At 44.3% G+C, this 16,137-nt stretch overlaps 1 protein-coding gene and 1 long non-coding RNA gene across 3 annotated transcripts in view; one reads left to right on the top strand and one right to left on the bottom strand.

Moving 5' to 3' along the window:
• The window catches only part of LOC107676155 (absent in melanoma 1 protein-like), a 39,838-nt gene extending 26,969 nt beyond the window's left edge, over positions 1–12,869 (top strand). For both annotated transcript variants that reach the window (XM_016470675.1, XM_016470674.1), the window contains exons 17-22: positions 7,723–7,849; positions 8,633–8,760; positions 8,837–8,960; positions 9,691–9,852; positions 10,162–10,321; positions 11,697–12,869. In XM_016470675.1, coding sequence (XP_016326161.1) covers positions 7,723–7,849; positions 8,633–8,760; positions 8,837–8,960; positions 9,691–9,852; positions 10,162–10,321; positions 11,697–11,785 — 790 coding nt within the window. In that variant the 3' untranslated portion in view covers positions 11,786–12,869. The remainder of the gene's footprint in view (positions 1–7,722; positions 7,850–8,632; positions 8,761–8,836; positions 8,961–9,690; positions 9,853–10,161; positions 10,322–11,696) is intronic.
• Positions 12,870–13,047: 178 nt separating this feature from the next.
• The window catches only part of LOC107676157 (uncharacterized), a 7,015-nt gene continuing 3,925 nt past the window's right edge, over positions 13,048–16,137 (bottom strand). Inside the window, exons 3-4 of the long non-coding RNA XR_001632699.1 lie at positions 14,365–14,462; positions 13,048–13,306 (exon numbers count right to left, since the gene is read on the bottom strand). This is a non-coding gene — a long non-coding RNA (uncharacterized LOC107676157). The remainder of the gene's footprint in view (positions 13,307–14,364; positions 14,463–16,137) is intronic.

Genomic DNA, 16,137 nt, shown 5'->3' with positions numbered 1-16,137 from the left:
TTTGATGTGACCCTCTATCTCTCTCTCTCTCTCTCTCTCTCTCTCTCTCTCTCTCTCTCTCTCACTCTCGCTCTCGCTCTCTCTCTCTCTCTCTCTCGAGTGCTGCTGAGAGCGTGTTGAAGCTCGTGAGTGTTCGAAATTTTTCTCTTTCTTAATTTCTTGTTTCTCAGTTGATGTTCCCTTTCATGGGAACTTCGAACTGCGTCCTCTAGGTTTCTTGCCATGCTGCGGACGCAAGCTTCAGACGAAGAAGTGAATGATGTGTGCTCCCGGCGCCTATTTATACTATAGTCGCACCGGTAGTGACGTCATGGCTGTCGCCGGCCAACGCGTTGGTGTTTTTTCAATGTATGCTTCAGACACGGGTCACGATGAGGCGTTCCCCATAGCGACCCCTAGAGGACGCAGTTCGAAGTTCCCATGAAAGGGAACGTCTCAGGTTACATATGTAACCATGGTTCCCTGAGTAGGGAACGAGACACTGCGTCCTCTAGGTTTCTTGCCATGCTGCGGACGCAAGCTTCAGACGAAGAAGTGAATGATGTGTGCTCCCGGCGCCTATTTATACTATAGTCGCACCGGTAGTGACGTCATGGCTGTCGCCGGCCAACGCGTTGGTGTTTTTTCAATGTATGCTTCAGACACGGGTCACGATGAGGCGTTCCCCATAGCGACCCCTAGAGGACGCAGTTCGAAGTTCCCATGAAAGGGAACGTCTCAGGTTACATATGTAACCATGGTTCCCTGAGTAGGGAACGAGACACTGCGTCCTCTAGGTTTCTTGCCATGCTGCGGACGCAAGCTTCAGACGAAGAAGTGAATGATGTGTGCTCCCGGCGCCTATTTATACTATAGTCGCACCGGTAGTGACGTCATGGCTGTCGCCGGCCAACGCGTTGGTGTTTTTTCAATGTATGCTTCAGACACGGGTCACGATGAGGCGTTCCCCATAGCGACCCCTAGAGGACGCAGTTCGAAGTTCCCATGAAAGGGAACGTCTCAGGTTACATATGTAACCATGGTTCCCTGAGTAGGGAACGAGACACTGCGTCCTCTAGGTTTCTTGCCATGCTGCGGACGCAAGCTTCAGACGAAGAAGTGAATGATGTGTGCTCCCGGCGCCTATTTATACTATAGTCGCACCGGTAGTGACGTCATGGCTGTCGCCGGCCAACGCGTTGGTGTTTTTTCAATGTATGCTTCAGACACGGGTCACGATGAGGCGTTCCCCATAGCGACCCCTAGAGGACGCAGTTCGAAGTTCCCATGAAAGGGAACGTCTCAGGTTACATATGTAACCATGGTTCCCTGAGTAGGGAACGAGACACTGCGTCCTCTAGGTTTCTTGCCATGCTGCGGACGCAAGCTTCAGACGAAGAAGTGAATGATGTGTGCTCCCGGCGCCTATTTATACTATAGTCGCACCGGTAGTGACGTCATGGCTGTCGCCGGCCAACGCGTTGGTGTTTTTTCAATGTATGCTTCAGACACGGGTCACGATGAGGCGTTCCCCATAGCGACCCCTAGAGGACGCAGTTCGAAGTTCCCATGAAAGGGAACGTCTCAGGTTACATATGTAACCATGGTTCCCTGAGTAGGGAACGAGACACTGCGTCCTCTAGGTTTCTTGCCATGCTGCGGACGCAAGCTTCAGACGAAGAAGTGAATGATGTGTGCTCCCGGCGCCTATTTATACTATAGTCGCACCGGTAGTGACGTCATGGCTGTCGCCGGCCAACGCGTTGGTGTTTTTTCAATGTATGCTTCAGACACGGGTCACGATGAGGCGTTCCCCATAGCGACCCCTAGAGGACGCAGTTCGAAGTTCCCATGAAAGGGAACGTCTCAGGTTACATATGTAACCATGGTTCCCTGAGTAGGGAACGAGACACTGCGTCCTCTAGGTTTCTTGCCATGCTGCGGACGCAAGCTTCAGACGAAGAAGTGAATGATGTGTGCTCCCGGCGCCTATTTATACTATAGTCGCACCGGTAGTGACGTCATGGCTGTCGCCGGCCAACGCGTTGGTGTTTTTTCAATGTATGCTTCAGACACGGGTCACGATGAGGCGTTCCCCATAGCGACCCCTAGAGGACGCAGTTCGAAGTTCCCATGAAAGGGAACGTCTCAGGTTACATATGTAACCATGGTTCCCTGAGTAGGGAACGAGACACTGCGTCCTCTAGGTTTCTTGCCATGCTGCGGACGCAAGCTTCAGACGAAGAAGTGAATGATGTGTGCTCCCGGCGCCTATTTATACTATAGTCGCACCGGTAGTGACGTCATGGCTGTCGCCGGCCAACGCGTTGGTGTTTTTTCAATGTATGCTTCAGACACGGGTCACGATGAGGCGTTCCCCATAGCGACCCCTAGAGGACGCAGTTCGAAGTTCCCATGAAAGGGAACGTCTCAGGTTACATATGTAACCATGGTTCCCTGAGTAGGGAACGAGACACTGCGTCCTCTAGGTTTCTTGCCATGCTGCGGACGCAAGCTTCAGACGAAGAAGTGAATGATGTGTGCTCCCGGCGCCTATTTATACTATAGTCGCACCGGTAGTGACGTCATGGCTGTCGCCGGCCAACGCGTTGGTGTTTTTTCAATGTATGCTTCAGACACGGGTCACGATGAGGCGTTCCCCATAGCGACCCCTAGAGGACGCAGTTCGAAGTTCCCATGAAAGGGAACGTCTCAGGTTACATATGTAACCATGGTTCCCTGAGTAGGGAACGAGACACTGCGTCCTCTAGGTTTCTTGCCATGCTGCGGACGCAAGCTTCAGACGAAGAAGTGAATGATGTGTGCTCCCGGCGCCTATTTATACTATAGTCGCACCGGTAGTGACGTCATGGCTGTCGCCGGCCAACGCGTTGGTGTTTTTTCAATGTATGCTTCAGACACGGGTCACGATGAGGCGTTCCCCATAGCGACCCCTAGAGGACGCAGTTCGAAGTTCCCATGAAAGGGAACGTCTCAGGTTACATATGTAACCATGGTTCCCTGAGTAGGGAACGAGACACTGCGTCCTCTAGGTTTCTTGCCATGCTGCGGACGCAAGCTTCAGACGAAGAAGTGAATGATGTGTGCTCCCGGCGCCTATTTATACTATAGTCGCACCGGTAGTGACGTCATGGCTGTCGCCGGCCAACGCGTTGGTGTTTTTTCAATGTATGCTTCAGACACGGGTCACGATGAGGCGTTCCCCATAGCGACCCCTAGAGGACGCAGTTCGAAGTTCCCATGAAAGGGAACGTCTCAGGTTACATATGTAACCATGGTTCCCTGAGTAGGGAACGAGACACTGCGTCCTCTAGGTTTCTTGCCATGCTGCGGACGCAAGCTTCAGACGAAGAAGTGAATGATGTGTGCTCCCGGCGCCTATTTATACTATAGTCGCACCGGTAGTGACGTCATGGCTGTCGCCGGCCAACGCGTTGGTGTTTTTTCAATGTATGCTTCAGACACGGGTCACGATGAGGCGTTCCCCATAGCGACCCCTAGAGGACGCAGTTCGAAGTTCCCATGAAAGGGAACGTCTCAGGTTACATATGTAACCATGGTTCCCTGAGTAGGGAACGAGACACTGCGTCCTCTAGGTTTCTTGCCATGCTGCGGACGCAAGCTTCAGACGAAGAAGTGAATGATGTGTGCTCCCGGCGCCTATTTATACTATAGTCGCACCGGTAGTGACGTCATGGCTGTCGCCGGCCAACGCGTTGGTGTTTTTTCAATGTATGCTTCAGACACGGGTCACGATGAGGCGTTCCCCATAGCGACCCCTAGAGGACGCAGTGTCTCGTTCCCTACTCAGGGAACCATGGTTACATATGTAACCTGACACGTTTTGCAGTGTTGTTCAGTGGGATCTTGTTTTTTGTTGTTTTGTGTGTGGCTGCAGGTGAACAGTTTATCTTACACAAACTGACACGCTATTAAAGGGCACCTATTATGCCCGTTTTTACAAGATGTAATATTAATCTTATGGCTCTCCAGAATGTGCCTGTGAAGTTTCAGCTCAAAATACCATACAAATTGTTTATTATAATGTGTTGAAAATGTAATTTTTGGGGCGGGTCTAAAAAGTGCTGTTTCAAAGGTGGATTTCAAGGGGGCGGAGCCTAGACGTCTCTGCTTTGTGTATGGCAATAAACAGAGAGGAGAAGCAACATGAGTGAGATCGAGAGGACCGGTGTTCAGCCGTACATGTATGAACCGGAGTCAGCTTCAAAGTTCAAACTCGGGTCATGAGATAGGGCCTCGGGCCCGTCCGAACACCGTCTGCCCCGAGTCGCTAGCCCTGGGTATGGTGGATAAATCGCCCCGTGAAGTTACGGCTTCACGGCCCGATTTCTTCCGAACCGGACCTTGCCGGACCACGGGGGCCGGTGACGTCCGGACAGGGCCACGAGGCTCTACCTCCCACCCGAGTTTGGGCTCCCAGGACTCCCGCCTCGCTGAAATATAAGTGTTCGAACCGAGTTCTTCCACCCCCTCCGACCCACCCACTCTCCCCGGCTTGGACGAGCGGCTCGGAGGGGGTGGAAGTCAGACCCAAGCTCGTTTGAACTCTGAGCGGCCCAGGCGCTTCAAACTCGGTTCGATGAGAAAGCCCGGAGCGGTGGCCACGACAAATCCACAACTTTGACAGGCCGTATCTCGGAGATGCCGCGGCGAGACAAAATGGCGGAGACGGCACAACACACTGAGAGCTGTGGATATGGTAAAACGCACCTGTCAGTCAATAGTGGTGGGCGGGGCTGCCGAAATATGATGTCATATTGCGGTCTGGATCCAAACCGCTCGTTTTTTTTTAACCTGGTTTGGTTTTATAAAGATTTTTTAAAAATGACTGGATGGATTTTTATCATTCTAAGGTGGCTGTGTACACACAACTCCAACACATATTTCTGTCCAAACACCTTGTAAAAGTGGATTTTGCATAATAGGTGCCCGTTAAACCGTCTCCGCCTGACGGGTGTTCGGTTGAAGAGTGTAGTTTAGCGGAAGGTGAGATTGTTGAATATGAAAGTGTTAAATCTGCTTCCAGAAAGAATAGTGCCGATGTGATCTTTCTAGACAATGTGGACAAAGTAAATCAGCTACTTGAGAGTGGAATAGTAATCCAGGGTCCTTCTTGCTAAAAAGGTCATTAGTTCGAATGCACCCCCGTTTCGGAAAAAAAAAGCTTTTGGAAAAACATGGAAAAGTAGTGTTTCTGATCAAGATGATTCCTATCAGCTGAAAGTCCCCTCATCTTAAACATGGTGTGTCTTTTAGGAGACAAATTCAAGTGATTCTCAAAAAGAGTGATGAAGATTTAAACTTGGTGTTTAAGTTTAAGGTTGATGATTCTGATTATACTGCAAGTAACGTCAGAAACGCTGAAATGTTTTGGGTGTGGAACTGTAGGGCATGTGATTGGTTCGTGTCCGGTGAGAGTGTGCTAGTGAAGTGTTACTGTATACCCCCAATAGGTTGATATCAGACGACATTATTTTAATTTGTGATATTTTGTTCCTCTCCAATTCATTGGGCTGGGAACTTTGTCTGATTTCAATAGAACAAGGCTTTTGACAGAGTTGAACATCAGTATTTGTGGCGTTTGGGTTGAGCTCTGTTCTTATGAACATGATTGGAGTCTTGTACAGTGACATGGAGAGGATTTTAAAGATCAGCGATGATTGAAGTGCTCCCTTTAAGGCTGTTCATCATCTGTCATGCTGTACTCCCTGGCCATAGAGCCTCTCCAACACAAAGAGAAAGCCTTCCTGAGTGTGAAAGAGTTTTTAGATGATCTGCATATGCCAGTGATGATGTTGTCATTGTCAAGAAACAAGAAGATATTAACTCCCTTGTAGAAAATATTAATGATATTTGGTGTATTAATTGTCCTCTGCTAAGGTTAACTGGGGAAAAAGTGAAGCCGTAACAATCAGTGATGAGTTAAGGAAGAAACTTGTTTTGCCTGCTGGGTTAATTTGGAACAAGGGTGGTTTTAAATATCTTGGTGATGATACTTTTGTGTGTAAATATTAGGAAAATGATTTAGAGAAAGTTGAAGAACGTCTCAGAAAATGGGAATGGATCTTGCCACACATGTCTTTTCGGGGTCGTATACCAGTGATCAACAATCTGGTGTTGTGGCACTGATTATCATGTATGGATCCTCCAGAACAACTGCTGGCTGAGATACAAGCGGTTTTGGTGGACTTTTTCTGGGACCGCCTGCATTGGGTCCCACGGAGCGTACTGTTTCTACCATTCATTCATCTCTCATTCATCTCACTGCTTTCCCACTCTTGGTCAGGCCCATGGACCTTGTTTGGAGACCCTAACCCGAACCATATTGACCCGAGGCTGGAATTTGGGTCCTGCTGAGCCTCTGTTTTTGATGGACTTTTTTTTTAATCAGTTTTATTTAGTTTTATCAAGGACTGTTTATTGGTTGGGGGATGATCCATAAACAGAGAATAACAAGCTGCGAGTCTTTATCGTGGCTATTAAAAGACTAGTAGTGCATGGGACCCGTTTCAGAGTAGAGATTATAGTAGGACCCTTCGTGATGCAGTTGTTCTGTTCGACTGGGATTGTTACACTGCTTGATTTGCGCTGCAGGTCTAGCCTCTCATGTGGGAGTTAAATCTTCCAGGGTCATAAATCAACTGCTCAACTCTTGGAAGTGTGAGCTCACAAAGACTGAACCTTCTTTGCTAAATGAGAACTGTAATGGACAATGCCAACCAATAGTTGATGATCTTTTTCCTGCATTGACCCTTTTTCCTGATTTGAGAGACTGTACTGGTCAATTGTTAGAGGTCAGAGAGACTCTTACCAATATGTTGGATGTTATGGAAGGACAAATTATGTATAAATTGTTTGTCAAGATTTTAAACTAAGTGGTAGAGCTGAACTCCTTGGAGAGCTCATTTAGGGCTTGACAGTGAGATCAGACCTGTGTGGAGAGAGAAATACAAACCACCGCCGACAAAGAAGGACGGAGATTTACAGAGGAGAATCCTACATGGTGTTGTGGCTGTCAATGCTTTTATTTCTGTTATTAATCCCATGTAAGTGATAATTGTGACCCTGGAGCACAAAAGCAGTCTTAAATCGCTGGGGTATATTTGTAGCAATAACCAAAAATACATTGTAAATAAGATGATGCATAAATCTCAATTTTGAAAAATGTACCCTTGTGACTGGTTTTGTGCTCCAGGGTCACAATTGGCCTTTGTGTTTGCTATTTGGATTGTGACAGACTTCTTTTTTTCAGTTGTTTCTGATGTTTGGAGAGATGTTTTCTAAGCATTTGTTTCTTCTCTGTTTTAGATACAGTCAGAAGTAGAGAGTGAAATGTCTGTTGTTGAATTTTACATTAGGTCAAGCAAAAATGGCTCTCGACCCAAGCAGAAGAAATAGGATAGAAGTGTCTTAAGATTTTGATGTAAACACAATGATGAGAGCCAGACTGAAAGCTGATTTTGAATTCTATAGGACTACATATAATGTAGAAGAGTTCACAAGCATATGGTGTTTTAAAAATGTTTTATGTGCTGTTGTGGAGAATGTTTGATTTTTTGGGACTGTGTTGAGTGAAATCACATTTTTGTATTTTATCCATTTCTGTGTTTTGGATACAGGGTTACTGTGTTGTCGATAACTCTGTTTTGAATTAATAAAGGTGTATTGAAATAAAAAAAATTATTTCTCTCTCTCTTGTAGGTGGCTGCTGTTCGATGAGGAGTGTTACTCTGGTAACCAGTATATCCTGGGGGAGGGGCATTACCCTGACCTCACTTCCTGTGGCTGCACATCCACAGCCATCAAGTCTTTAAAGCCCATTCCATACGTGAGTCTCTGAGAACCAGTGTCCTCCACAATACTTCAGGAGACACAAGAAATAAACTTTTGTGTAGTGACTGACATTAGTCTTAAAAAGTCTTAATTCATCCTTCGCCTTAAAAGGTCTTAAATCAGAGCAGAAAGCCTTAAATTCATAAAGTCGTGGCATTAAATGTTGCATGAACTGCAGAAAATGAATCTCTTCCTCAGTTTTCCAGTACAAATATCTAAACATCCTTAAATCAAGAATCATGTACTGCAGATGCAAAATGAAGATATGTTTACTAAAAAATTATCAAAATGAAGTGAGTTTATGATTAAAACAAAAACAAATATCTGCCAGTGAGGAATAAAAACTTGTTTCCCTTTGAATTAAGTTGATTTTTCTGAGCCCGCTGACAGATTTGTTCTTATTTTAATCATAAACTTGCTTCATTTTGATCAATTTCTCAGAAAACAAGACTTCATATCTTGTTATTTTGCATCTCCACTAAAAGTGTCTTTAGACGTTTGCCACTAGAAAACAGGACAAATCATTGTTTTGCAGTGTGATCAGAAATTCAGTCAAAGTTATTTCCATATTCTAGTGTTTGTATCAGAGATGATATTATATTTTTTGTCAAATCTGTAGGAAGTTGTATTTTTTTTTTTATGTATAAGACATTCATATTTAGAGAGCATATTGATATATTGTGTTCCATTCAACTTAAATTGTCTTAAATTCTTACATGTGGCTTCACCAAATCTGCAGAAACTACGTGAGTTAGTGTCTGTTTGTTGCTCCGTTCAGAGTTTGGCGGAGCCGTCCGTGAGTCTCTTCTCTCTCAGCGGTTTTGAAGGCCTTGAGGATCGCTGGTGTTCAGACGCGGAGAACATGAGCCACTTCTTCCTCCAGTCTGTGAGAGTCCACAGCGGCCTGTAAGAGCTCGTTATCACTCGCGCTCCTGCCTAAAGTCCCTCAGAATCAGTGATGCATGCCGCTGTCGTCTCACAGGTGGGTGGCGTATGAATACGCTCGCTTTAAGGGCCGGCAGATGCTGCTGCAGCCGGGAGGGTATCCGGTTTGGACAGAACACAGCGGCTGGGACACGATCGGATCGCTGAAGCCTCTCAGACAGGTCAGCTTTCAGTTCATCGTCAGTGACCGCTCTCACAGGATGCCACAGTTCAGTTAGCTGATTACAGCTTCTGTATGCATCTGGGTTTACTGGTTTACATCGTGCTTTTGCAGCGTTGAGCACTGTAACCAGTCACAGACGTGAATGCAATGGCCGGTCAAAGGCACAAAACAAATCTGCTCAAAAAGTGTGAACATAATGCAAGAGATTCGTGTTTCGTCTGATCAAAGTGAATCTGATATACAAACATTCAATCTGGAATTTTGCACAAATTCATATTAAAGCAGCAAATGAAACTTGATTCAGGATTCCTGTCCTGTCTACGATCCAAGCAGCTGCTGTGAAGGGAACGTTAGAAACAAAATCTGTGCTTTTAATTGCAGTTTTGATGAGCTTCTGCTTGATGTCAATATATCTTGTAGGAGTCTGTAAGTATTTATCAGCGTTTAGTCGTCAAAGAGTCTTCAGAGTTCAGCTTGTGTTATTAATACATGTAACGCTGTTGTAATGTGATTTTTAAGTAAGTTTAAAGTTATGGCACCAGTGGGCTTTTTCCTGAAGTTCAGCCGGTTTTTGTCCAGCTTCTGTGATTAGTTAAGATCACGTAATGTAATTCTGTTGTAGCTTTCGTCCTGAATGAGATCTGAACTGAAACCCCAAACAGATAACACAGCATCTTTCTGTCAATCCCACTCCTGTGTCTCCACGTGTGTTCCTGTCTTCTCCTCAGCCCAAAGCGTACATCCAGCTGCGGAGCCGAGCTCTGGGTTCAGTTCTGACCAGCGAGAGTCTTCCAGACGGGTCCTTTCCAGCCAAACTCTTCCTGAGTCCCACCGATCGCTCGCTGGACACGCAGCGCTGGATCTTCAGCCACGGCCTGCTGAAGAACGCGGTCAGTGAGGAGAACATGTCCTCGTCTGTCGACAGCATCTGATCAAAAATTATAAACCACGGCATGAGCTGAAAGTCTTCTCAGATATTTGTAGGAAGACGTTTCTTCTTCTAGATGTCACGGTTTCATATTGTCATCACAATTTGCAGAAAACAAGTTGTTAAAAACGTATTTCTACAGCACTTTATACACTACAGATGGTTTCGAAGCAGCTTCACAGAAATAAACCGATTCAGATTCTGCTGTAAACCAATAGCGTCAGTGTTGGTTTTTACAGTTTTTGCAACACGTGCGCGTGTGTTCCTACAGGCGCGGGGGGGCTGTCTGTCTGTGATCGGTGCGAAAGCCTGTGCCGGGGCCCCAGTGGCATTATGGGAAGAGCACGGGCGTGTCAACCAGCGCTGGAGTCTGAATGAGGACGGAAGCATCTGCTCTCATCTGAACCGCAGCCTGGCGCTGGACCTCAGAGGTACGAGGACGCTCCTTCTCCAGCAGAAGCACAGTGTGCGTCACATTTATTTATTAGCGCTCTTTCTACAGCCCGATTCCGTGGGTCTTCAAAAGCTCTTAAATTGGAGCAGAAATTAAATTCATAAAGTCATGGCATTAAATGTTGCATGCACCGCAAAAAATATATATAAAAAAAAGAACTGAATTTTTGTAAATAATGGAAAAATACAATTGAATATCTCTGTCAGTGATTTTGTATAGTTTTCCAGTACAGATATCTAAACATTCTTACATTTACTTTAGATGCAAAATGAAGAAGTGAAGTCAAATCACAGTTTATGTAAGAGCAAATATCTGTCAATGAGGAATGAATTAACTTTTTTTTTTTATCATAAATTCACAACTTTTTGATCAATTTCTCAGAAACAAGATCTCTTTTTTGCATCTTGATTTTAAAATTTGCAAAGGACAATTTGCACTGAAAAACTAAACGGAAAATAGCAAGGAAGAGCAGCACTTGTTTGCAGTGTGCTCAGACCATGTTCTAGTGTTTGGAGTCGAGATATTCAAGCCTTTCTGTTCAATGATTTACAAAGTAATGGAGATCTGTGGGACGTAGTTTCAAACTCTGACGTGTTGCTAACACAAGACATTTTGTGCTCCCTCTACATTTACATTTAGACATAATGACATGTTGTGTTCCTGGTGCAAAACTCTGCGGGGTGTACGAAGGCCTGAACATATTACCACAATTTTGATGTCCCTTCATTGGCTTCATGTCCAGTATAGAGTTGATTTTAAGATTCTGTCATTCAGCGTATCTGTCAAGTGTGTTGTCTTTACACAACTCATGGAGATCAGAGGTTGTTGAATGTTCCTAGGGCAAGACTTGTATACGAGAGGGTTAGCCTTCCACTGTGTGTCAGAACTGCTACAACATTGACAGACTGCAGGGCGAAGTTAAAAAAACTCATCTGTTTTCTCTGGCTTTTAATGTATTGTAGAGATTAATTTAATCTCTCTGTTGGAATATTGTTGTACATGATTAATGTAAAGCACTTTGGTCAACTCTTAAGTTGTTTTAAACTCTGCTCTAGAAATAAATTGACTTGACTTTCAATTTATTCCTTAAATTTTCTTTATTAGATAAATTAGTCTTAAAAAGCTCTTAAGTCTTAAATTTACCTTCATAAAACCAGCCCTGAATACAGATCGTTTCAAAGCAGCTTCACAGTAATAAACAGGAAAATAACAACCAAATGAGACCAATTCGATTCCGCTGGAAAGACATCAGATCAGTTCAGGTTTTGTGTCAGTGTGGTCAGATCAGTAATATGACTGAATATTAGGTGTTGTTTAAGTGTGTTCTGATCTGAAGGTCTTGTGTCTCTCAGGTGGATGCGGCGCGGACAGAGATCATCTGATTGTGAGTCCGCTTCACGCCGACAGCGCCACTCAAACCTGGGACATCGACGTGCTGTGAAACACAGCAACACACGTGAGCATATCAGGGACTGAGACCAGAGCACATCATTCAGAGTGCTCAGCTACAAGCCAATAACTGATTCTGGGCCGTTTTCCTGGAAAGGACAGTCTAGCACGGTTTGAAACTGCACTGTGACAGTGGAGGTGTTTGTTTTTATCTTGTGAAGCGCGTTTGCACTAGCAGAAACCTCACATGCGTTCTGCAGATGTTTCAGATGTAGTCATGCTTCAGTCCGCCTGGAAGTGTTGGCTCCAGCTGTAGTGTCACGAAAGCATTCAGAAGGTTAAAGCTAGTCATTTCACTGGAGTCCTTCAGGAACACTAACGTGTGTTTCGAGTCCGCCGTAAATGAACCACAAACATATAACGTGTACGGCGACGCTCAAAAGCAGCATTTTTTAAAGAATCGCAACAATAAATTGAAACCGTAAAATGCATTACGTGTGTTCATTTGAATATTTGTTGCACGATATTTCACACAGTTTGTTTTATTCAGCATTCAGCTACCATTAGTCACACAACCCCTCACAGTTCTGAGACGTTTGTTCCTGATGAAGATTCACGAGGACCACAGACACACACAGAAGGTTGAGCTCCAGCGTGTCGGTCGTTTTCAGATCTTCAGCACATGCACTGATGATGTTTGTCAGACCTGCAGCAGCCCCAGCAGCAGCCCCAGTTTACCTTCATCCTTCAGACCCGGAGACTGAAGAAGCTCAGCGTGAGAGCGGTGCGACTGCACAAGCAAGACACATGAGCACTGTTAGTCTGACGGACCTGCGAGACGACCTCTTCATCCTCATCATCATCAGATGTTCCCATCATGTGTGTTTCTCTCTTGTTCTTCAAAGAATGCAACACAAACACGACCAGCTCTGTGGCCTCGTCCTGATCAGAGAGACAGTAATAATATTCAAATAAAGCAATAAGCCCCGTGAAACCGTGGTTTACAGTGAATTTATAACAGCTAAGGGGCGTTGTTACGACGCGAAGCAGAGTGCGTAAAACTCCCTTAGCTGTTATAAGTTCACTGTAAACCACGGCTTCACGGGGCTTATTGCTTTTATAAAACGGTTATTCCATATACGTAGTAAATAAAGTGTAAATAATGATATTAATAAAAACAGTATTCTTCCACCAAACAATGTAGTTCCTCAGAAACAGTTGTGGTTGCAACAAAGTGGTTGCCGAGCAACAGACAAACGTAAACAAAGGTGTGTGTTACTTTGTAGAGTAATTTACAACAGCTTTGAACGCAGCTCAGCCAATCAGAATCAAGCACCGGAACTCTCAGTTTTATAAATAAAAATAATATATTCACCTGCTTAACGTCAGGACCGAAGCTGGGAGCCTGAGGCATCGGGGCGAGGAAACACACACACGGTTAAAGCCACAGTCAGTGCTAGTGTGTCTGGTGAAGTGCTGTGCTCACCGTCAGGAGGTTACGAGGCAGACCGGATCGCGTCTCATGCAGTCAAACACACAGCTGGGAATCACGTCCAGCATGAAGTGAAACGACCTGAAACACAAGAGTTCACATCTGAACACTGATGCTGTCAGTTTGACCCACGTCTGAGTTGTCAGAAATACTAGAAAAGAAATGTACAATGTGTTGATGGCGTACATCAGAGTGTAATTTGGCTGGGAATTGATCTTGATCTTGGCGTTGCGAGCTCAATGCTCTGCTGCTTGAGCTTCAGGAAAAGAAGTGCTTTCCCACACTACCTCAGTTTAACATGTTCAAATCTTAAAAAACAAAAAATTCATATGCTCTCATGTTTATCTTTTTTCTTTTTTTGTAACGTATGAGAACTATTAATGTTGAAGGTTTGCCTGTCTGTTTTTCCAGGGTTTCTGCAGGTTTTATGAAGGTGAATGTAAGACTTTTTAAAATGGAAGAAACCTTCATTTACTGGAGACGTAAAATGACATTAGAAAAATGATTGAAGCAAGAACAAATATCTGCCAAATCAACTGAATTCACAGGGAAAACAAAGTTATTTTTCTGACCCCATTGACAGATATTTGTTCTTGTTTTAATCATAAACTCACTTTATTTTTATCAATTTCTCAGAAAGCAAGACTTCATATCTTCATTTTGCATCTTCAGTAAATGATTCTTGATTTAAGGATGTTTAGTTATTTGTACTGGAACACAAGACAAATACTGAGGAAGAGATTCAGTTTTTGAAGTTCATGCAACATTTAATGCCACGACTTTATGAATTTCAGACTTTCTGCTCTGATTTAAGGCCTTAAACTGTGGAAGGGTGAATTAAGACCCACAGAAACCCTGCTTCTCATAATGACACTTATGCTGAATTATACTGACTCTAATGAGGGTTAACCGAGCGCTTTCACAGCTGTGAAGAGTCTGTGTCTGTGAAGCACACGTGATCGAGCGCAGACACAGTACATGTTCTGGTAGGAGCTGAGTGTGAGTGGATTGCTCCGCCTGATGGACGGTTCCTCTGGGGAAATACAGCAGGTCCCCAGGCTAGAGCAACAACAGCAGATTCACCTATTCAAGCACAAGAGTACATGTCTCAACACCTCGTCGTCTTTTCAGTCTCAAACCTGCAGGATGAAGTCATGTGTCGGTCCTCGGGCTCCAGAGGGACGGTGGGCTGGTAAAGCCTCCAGTGTTTCTGTCTCTCCAGCTGAAGGATCAGCACCTGAACAGATACAAGCAAAACATGAAGGTCAGCAGTGACGACAGACACTGGACAGCAGGAGGGTCAGACCGGGTCACATGACACCCACATTCATGCTTTCCCTTGGCCACAGACGGCACAAAATCTCATTTACATTAACCAATAACCTTAACCGCACTTTAAAAATATATAAATATTACTAAGAGTTATATCAAAAGTTATTTATATATTCTGTAAAAGTTTATCCAGTAGGGGGCAACTTACCCCTCTTTTATAACTAAATGAGCAAATGTTTTTACTTCTTTCCTATATTAACATAACAATGCATCATCATCATCATCATCCTGCACATGCTAAACTTATATCTAAATATGTTACAAATGCACATCTTACCCTACAACCGAGAGCACTGGACGTGACTGAACTAGTGTTTGACTGACAGAACTAGTGTTTGACTGAACTAGTGTTTGACTGAACTAGTGTTTGACTGACAGATATAGTGTTTGTGAACTAGTGTTTGACTGACAGAACTAGTGTTTGTGAAATACAGAGTTCTGGCATGAAACTCTAGATGGCGAAGGCCGATAGGTCTAACTCAGTCTGACCTAATGACATCATTATCACATGGCACAGCTGATTGGTTCTCTCCTGTATTGGTAGCCAATGAGCTCGCTGCTCAACATTCAAATATATGACTAGTGCTTGCTGTAGCAGTTGCAGCTTGCTTCAGAACAGCGAAATCAATATCTAAGATAAGTGAATGCTCTTCTAATCCATATCGCTGTGTTTATTGCTTGGTCTGCCTAATTGAATTAAAAAAGGAGCAACCATAATCAAGTTTAAACTAAGTGTCATGTTAGCAGTTTGCATTGTATGCAGGAGCAAATATTAAGCATATTAGCAGCAGCATTTAGCATCCGTCTTTATACAGCTGGAGCAAAGGTTAGTTTAGAGCATATGTAATAGCTCTGAGGAAACGCAGATAGTAACGGACATGAAACAGGTTAAATTAAATAAGCATTCTTGTGTATGCATTTCAACAGGGGTTCGCCATATACATCGGCGATTATCCCAGTGTTCACGTTCGTTATTTCTAAGGCCGATGTTTTCATTGTGATGTGTGTGGTTGATTTCAGCTACACGCATCGTCAGAAGCACGCGCTTATCGCAGTCATATCAACGATAGTGTTGCAGGAGATGCTGAAGATAACTATCTACAGGCGTAACAGTTAGTTCCGAGTGAAATGCATTATGGGTAGTGTAGTTCGGAGAAATGTGCTCGTGCGACGTGTGCTCTCGCTGTGCTGTGTAATTCAGAAAACGGAGAAAGAACATATATATTCTGCTTTTATTTCAGTTAATTCAGGTCCGTTCACCCAGAGGTTTTTGTGCACTGTAACTTTGACAACTTTTATCTGCACGAGAGGGTAAAATGGCATGCATCAGCTAACTTTGTCCGTCTCATCATTGCACAAACATGAATTAACAAGCTGTTACGCTGCCGCTGGGACTGGTGAAGCAGAGAAAGTAACAGCAGTTATCAAATGACTAAATTATGATATTTGCTCAGGTTGGTGCTGGGGTCTTATCTATCGGATTGCAACGTATATCCATTTTGTTAATTAAACATTACACATAGTGTGCGTCTAATTAGAGTTAAGCCAGTCGGCGTGGTAGCCCAGGCTCACATAGACAT

The sequence above is a fragment of the Sinocyclocheilus anshuiensis genome, unplaced genomic scaffold (assembly GCF_001515605.1).
Source record: "Sinocyclocheilus anshuiensis isolate Anshui unplaced genomic scaffold, SAMN03320099.WGS_v1.1 scaffold3401, whole genome shotgun sequence".
Taxonomy (NCBI): Eukaryota; Metazoa; Chordata; class Actinopteri; order Cypriniformes; family Cyprinidae; genus Sinocyclocheilus; species Sinocyclocheilus anshuiensis.
Note: the sequence above shows the minus strand (reverse complement) of the source record. Positions and strands in the feature narration are given on the sequence as shown.